Source organism: Protomyctophum parallelum (genome assembly GCF_964188405.1).
Source record: "Protomyctophum parallelum genome assembly, chromosome: 14".
Classification (NCBI taxonomy): domain Eukaryota; kingdom Metazoa; phylum Chordata; class Actinopteri; order Myctophiformes; family Myctophidae; genus Protomyctophum; species Protomyctophum parallelum.
Genome location: NC_139709.1, coordinates 44065230 through 44072500, shown reverse-complemented (window position 1 = coordinate 44072500; position 7271 = coordinate 44065230). Strand labels below are relative to the sequence as shown.

At 45.0% G+C, this 7271-nt stretch overlaps 1 protein-coding gene across 1 annotated transcript in view; it reads left to right on the top strand.

The window, feature by feature from the left end:
- Nucleotides 1-2922: 2922 nt before the first annotated feature.
- The window catches only part of LOC310870403 (ephrin type-B receptor 1-B-like), a 231594-nt gene continuing 227245 nt past the window's right edge, over nucleotides 2923-7271 (top strand). Inside the window, exon 1 of the mRNA XM_083781609.1 lies at nucleotides 2923-3145. Coding sequence (XP_083637735.1) covers nucleotides 3085-3145 — 61 coding nt within the window. The 5' untranslated portion in view covers nucleotides 2923-3084. The remainder of the gene's footprint in view (nucleotides 3146-7271) is intronic.

Here is a 7271-nt window from a genome sequence, read left to right as displayed (position 1 = left end):
TGCGGCCGGGGGCCATGCTGAGCTGTACTGTGTCATCCCACAGTGCTGCTCCTCGCCAGTCGCCACACCATTAAAAATGACAAATGGCGCCCCAATCAAGCGCTGCCCCAAGTCGGCTGCCCCGTCGCCTGATGTTCCTGAAGCATTACCGTAGCTCGGTCTGTGTTCTCGTGCCCTCTTCCATCTGTCACAGCATGTCCCAGGGCTGGAGTACTCCCTTGTTAGGAGTCCGTCACTTTCCATTTGCTGTGCATTTGATTTTCGTCAGGAGAAAGGTTAGGAGCGGTGGAACGTCCAAAAGGACGCCAAAGATAGATGAGTTGCGGGAGGCTGTTCTCATCGGATTTACAATCTCTGTTTCACTCCAAAACACTAGCTGAACAAAGTGGACATAGTTGTGTGTGGTTATAGGCTGCAACTATAGATTATCCTCCAATTTTTAATCGATTACTAAATAAATAAGTGATTTTTAGCAATATTTTTTATGGTAGGCCTATAGCCTACTTTGTCATAATGCAAAAATAGTTTATCTGCATCCTCAACTGGAGCCACATCGCAATTTTTGACATTGCAAATTTCATTCAATTAATTAGATTAGTTCAATTAACTGTTCCACCCTAGGCTCTATCCATGGTATAATTTCTGTTATACTATGTCATACAACAGTCTTGCACTCCAAAATAGTAGATCTGGCGTGTTGTAACGCATTGTGAGCTTGCATTTTCAACACCATTGCAGTACGCAGTATAAATACATCATGCTTTACCTCCATATTATTCGGTGGGTGGTGGTGGAAACAAATAGGTTTCTCTCTTGTATCCCAATGATAAGCCTCCACTTTGAGGCGTTATAAAATAAACCACTTAAAGCGTGACGTGCTGCCTGCCTGCTGCTGAGTGGAGCAACAGGCCAGCAGTGTGCTGTGAAGAGGTTTGGGGCCTCAGGTAAACCCAGACCTGTTCAGGCTTTTAGATTAAGAGCTCCATCACAGTTCCTCAGCTCCAGGGACGGGGTGGAGATGGATAGCCCAAGACTGGGGCATAGCACCAGGCTACACAGGGGGGAAACAAACTCCCCATGGCGGTCCAGGTACTCTGTCCCATTTTGGGTCCCTGGGGGGGGAAAAGTCCCTTTGTGTCAACCATCTGTTGCAGCGCGCGTGCACACAAAAGAGGTGAAGAGAGGAAGCCGATGTGCATATCATTAGGAAGTGCTGCCGGATTTGCTAAAGCCATTATAGAACATTCTCAATGCAAATTGGGGTCTGCCCTTGTGATTGGAATAATGGGGGAGACGGACGGAGGCTGCCAGACCACGGATTGGCCTTATAGACACAAAGGATGCACACTGTAAACTAGGCCTACATGGTGAGTGGGAGGAGGTGTGTGTAGTTGTGTGCGTGTGCGTGGGTGGCGTGGGTGGCGTGTGTGTGTGTGTGTGTGTGTGTGGGGGGGGGGGGGGGGGGGGGGGGGGGGTGCAGCTATAGCTGTCAATTTCAGTAATCGCTCAAGCTGATAAATGATATGCTTATAATAAGCTATGATTAAACTATAATGTGTACAGTCCAATTTACATTGTATAGCATCATAATTTCCCCATGATAAGTTAACGTAGAAGTAACATTACTCTCAATAGTGAGGTGGTGGTGAGTCTAGTAGCCTATGGGGCTTCAAGCATTATGCCTCACTGACATGATGCTCAAACCTGCCTCCAATACACAGGTTTAATGTTTGTCTTTAGTGGGCGACTGTGGCTCAGGAGGTAGAGCAGGTCGTCCAATGATCCATGGGTCAGTGGTTCAAATCCCGGCTCCTCCTGTCTACATGTTGAAGTGTCCTTGAGCAAGACACTGAACCCCAAAATGCTCCTGATGTGCTGGTTGGTACCTTGCATGGCTTCCGCCACAATCGGTCTATGAATGGGTGAATGTAATGCACAATCTATGTAAAGTGCCTTGGATAAAGGCGCTATATAAATGCACCATTTACCATTCAATGTTTGTTTTGTAAACGCCATTGACAATGAAGGCAAAATTGACGCCATAATGTTATGTGCCTCATAATGTCTCTTTATTGTTAATGGCGTTTAATGTTTGTGTTTGCACCGTTTGTTTTACGTCACCATTACATCACCTAATCAACATGATATATTAACAATATATTAGCGCCCCTCACTTCACACGGGTGTGATTTTTTAAAGGCATTTCACATTGATTTCTTTCAGCTGTGATGAGATAGATGTGGAGAGACAGACTGTGATGCAATGTTAATTGCTAATACAATTAACAGAAAAAGTATTTGTCTGTGAATTGAGTGATGGCAGCATTTTATTTTATTTTATATAAAACATCACACCTGTGTGAAGTGAGCTAGGGGGGCTAAAGTCTAACTCATGTTGATTAGGTGATGTATGGTGATGTAAAACAAACGGTGCAAACACAAACATTAAATTCTCTTTATTGTTAATGGCATTTAATGACACACACACACACACACACACACACACACACACACACACACACACACACACACACACACACACACACACACACACACACACACACACACACACACACACACACACACACGTGATTTTTAGACTCTCACGTCTCTTGGTGGGGTGCAGTACCCGCCTTCAGCCAACTAGTGGGGCTATTTCCCTTCATTGAAACGGACGCCGCATCAAATAGGTCAGGGAAAAGTTTTGTGTGTTTTCACAATACAAGGTGGGTGGAGCGGAGCCCCGGCGATTGGTTAGCGAGTTTCAGTTTTCAACCAGTGATTGGCCCCGGCGCTTTAACGGGCTGTGAGCAGGCAGTCTCGGGTCCCCCCCCCTCCCATCCGTACACCCCCCCCACACCCACCCCCACCCCCACCCCACTCGCATACCCTACTCCTCTCTTTCCCTACGCTGATTGTCACACACCGTTTACTACGGCTTGAAATGTGACTCACAACACAAGGCTACCTTACTGGAATACTGCTTCTGTGACAACCGAGGGATTGTTTTGACGCGCGCCCGTGCGTCTCTCTTTTTTCATTTTGGGGGACAGGCTGTGGAGACTTTACTACCCCTTCTTCTGCCATGACGGCGGATTTGTTGGCGCTTTTATCCGTGATGGTCATCACAGTTTCTGCGATGGAAGGTAAAATGAGTGCTTTGGGATTATTATTTTTTGTGCTGAAGAAGCCAGAGAGCCCCGTCTCTCGTTGTGCTCCCTCCTCCCGCGTGTACCCCGGTGCTTTGCCCGTGTGCCACTGCCTCGGTCGGCTGGGGATAGGCAGCCAGCTACTACAGAGGGATGCGATGCACGTGGAATCGCGTCAGTTTTCTGTGGTTTTATCCCCTTATTTCTACGCGGGGTTTGGATGCTCTGACACAGTCTTTGGCATTACTTTGGGTGCTATGGCGCGGGTGTATAACGCCGTTGGTCTGGTTTGGGGTTTGGTCTGGTCTGGTTGTAACGCCACACCAGAGTGGCCCATTTCTTCACTGTCAATTCTGATACATACTCTGCCTTGTCTCACTATCCTTGGTGCTGAATATACTGTATACTGTAGGTGCGTTGCACAGGATAAGTGGTAGGCTACTTTAATAAATATTCTTTCAATGCCTCTATGGGCGGTTAAGACGTGGCATAAGTTAAGCATGTATGTCATGTCGTGTTACAAGAATGGTGGTGATAGTATGGCCATCATGGTGAAGTGTTTTCTCAGCGCTTATGTCATCAACTTAAATTAAGACAGCATGTTTATTGTTTAGGCTATTCTGAGCCTGTGCTTTTACATCCATGTTTCCAAAAAGACCCAATTTGTAGGCCACATCAAAAAGATCTTGTGTTTTGATTTGGAAAGCCTAGCAGGTAGATGTATTATTAGGCCTATTATTTCATTCTAAAATTAATATAATCTGAGAAATAATGATGCTGATAATGAGCCTTGTGATGCTAAACAGGCGGCTCTGGTACACTGATGCCGACTTTTCAATTTGGGATAATTTTTATTATTCAATTGAATATAATAAATTCTATCCTTGCCTTACCTTGGCTTAAAGCTTACCGCTCAATAGACACAACCTCTCCCTTTTCTCCAATCCCATGTCATTGTCATGATTCCTTTATCATTTGCCATTGCTATTTCCCTTTATCTACATCTAGTGTCTATCCTACACTATCATGTCCTCCTACTGTAGGCTATCCCCTTCAATCATAATACACATTGTGTACACACAAACACACAGGGCATCCTCCACATGCAGTGGTGGGCCGGTGGCACCAATAGCTAGTATCTGGTGGAGTCAATGGGTTTATTTTCCACCACAGGCCACCAGGGACAGATATCAGTGCTGTATAGCCTCAGACATTGGCTGCTGTTTAATTCGTAACCTGACGGCTTCTTGAAACTGGACCATTTATTTTACTGTGGTCATTCTTTCCAGCTGTATCATGCCCCACACACACGCACGCACGCACACACACACGCACACACTCTCGGTGGCTCCCATCACTCTCTCTAGCGTAATTGAATAAATTAGAAACAAATAAAGTGGGTGGCATTAACTAGTATAAATTTACTCAGATGTAGCCTTTCTGTTTGAAATTATTACAACTCTCCTCCTGGAATCTTCCCAGCTCTGGCTTGCACTCTGTAATTGGGCAGTGGCTTTCCTTGTGTTCATCAGATTTCAACGCAGTAATGGAAACCCAGTCCAGCCCCAAATTACTACCTCTGGGAGGACGGCAGAGCACTATCTGGATATTTTGAGTCCCAACTGTTTACTCAATGTGAAAGAGAGAAAGACAGGAAAGAACGAAACGCCATGAATGTCAGAGACACAGTGAATGTCAGAGAGAGAGGGAGAGAGATATGCAAGTGTAGGGCCGTCACCTTTACACGATGGGATGAGAGAGAGAGAGGCACTTGTATAGAAACAGATGGACGGGAGACGGCCCCAGGGTTACCCGGGTAACTAGGATGAAAGTGATTTCCTTGTTTGGGTCACTAATTGAAAGGAGATTGTCCCACAGGCAGGTTCAAATCTTTCACTGATCTGATCTCCAATCTGTTGCTCTTTCCCCTCCGTCCTTTGTGTGTGTGTGTGTGTGTGTGTGAGGGAGCCAGGCAGAGACGGTGTAGCCATGGCCTCTTTGTGTCGGCCTTAATCTGATTATATGGCCCCTAATCACCACATCAGCCCCATAATCACAAACAAAGTGTCAGAGATTGCTGTGTCGCGCGTGCATGTGTGAGAGGCTGGGGGGGGGGGGGGGGTCACAAATGACCATATGGATGCACTTTGCAGATAAATTAAATGTTGTTTTAGAATGACAATCTCCCTAGAAACTCTTTCTCGCGCACACGCACGCACGCACACACGCAGATACAGATAGTTCTTCCCATCGGTGTTGCAAGGTTTACGATAATTATCGTGTATTTGTATGATGATCTTACCCTCTGTACGATGTACAATCGATGCTAAGACATGCCGAAATGTACGATCATTTCACCAACAAAAAAATTGCACAAATTTACTTTTCACGGATTGAGATAAGGAAATCTCATCCTAGATCACTCTGTATTTACATACTACATGCAAAGTCATTTAAGAACACAGGTGGCGTCTTACACAGTCGATCATTATGCTTGATGCATGACGTGCGTATCCCCCCATGGGAGCAAGCATGGCTTCCGTTGTCCATTAGTGTGTGTGTGATGCTGGTCGCAAGTGTATGTGCCAAGGTTACGTGTCGTTGCTGTCGGGCAGAAACCTTGTATGTCCATATTGGTGCCCTACTTGATCATACTACAGCGTTACACAAAACCACCAAAAGTAGCAGATCTCTAAGCTCAAAGCGTGGCGCAAAGCGATGCATTATGAGCTTGTCGATCTGCTACTTTTGATGCTTTTGAAATTGAATCCTGAAAAGTAACAGTTTTGGACATGTGAGGTTTCCACCCGACAGAGACGATGTACAGTCCGCGTCATGCTTTACTCTTTGACCACAGTAAACAGGACAATTACGTCCCCAGCTCCCTCAACCTCTGTAGAACTCGTCGACTAGTAGGTAGGGCCAGTTATGCACTGAGAGACCTTTAACGTTGTGTAAAGAGACGTGCTTTCACAAGAAAAACATTGAGACAGCATATTATCCACTCAAGTGCTACTGGTTACTGTAGAGTGAAATGGCAAATAATATCAATGTGTTGCGATGCCACCCATTGTAAGCTTATAGATCTTTTATTTTGGTGAGTGGGGCCTAAACCCTCCAAAGACTGGTCGCATGCGTATGTCTGGAGTACGAACAGCTGCAATGTGTTGTTGAGAAGCCTGCACCGCGCAGTTCACACGGGTGTGATTTGCATTTTCATATTACTTTTTCTCTTTCACCTACTGTATACCGGTATATATTTTTCTTTTCACTTTTTTCATGCCCAAAACAGGGTTGCCGGGTTGAAAGTGGTTCAGTGTGTTATAGTGCTACACTGGTTGTGACCTACAGTATACAACTGTTATTTCCATCCCATGCTGATGGACTTTAACATTAGAGCTCTCAACGATTAGGCTACATGTTTGAATGATTAATTCAAACATTCAAACTATTTGACCTTATATCCATAGATCGGCTTTTGAGTGCGAGTCTGGTTGATTTGAGTAGGGTCCAGGACGTTGCCTGCTTCTATGCAGCGCATGTGGTGCACACATGTTTTTCTTTCTCCCCTCCCTTTTGTGGCTATGGGTATTGCGCTCATTGGTTGAGTATGTGACTGTGTAGTCGTGTCAAACAAGGTTGTTGGTTTACAATACAAACGCTATTTTTTGTGAAATCACATATTTGTCATTTCTCTTCAGTCTTTAGTAGCTGTGTGATCATTCTCTTTAACATTCGATAAGTTGCATCGCAACTTCCATTGAGGGAGACTGAAAGCAGGTATGAAGTAAACTGTAGGTGCATGTGTTCCCAGCCACAGGAGTATAGAGTGTGTGTGTACAGTGTGTGTTGAGGATGTACAGTGCATTTAGACCAGGGGTGCCCACACTTTTTGGACTACTTTCAAAATGACCAGCTCAACAAGATCTACCCACCGAAAAAACTATTATACCATTGCTGGGAATAGTTTAAATATGTATCTGAGGGGGCTTTGGAATACTGGTGTTACATATAAGACGAATGCACTTGGAATGCAAAATAGATGGGGAGAAATGGAATAGGTATTAGGTATGGGGTTTTGTATTACTTTGTAATGCTACCAATGTTTTTGTGCACAGCAACA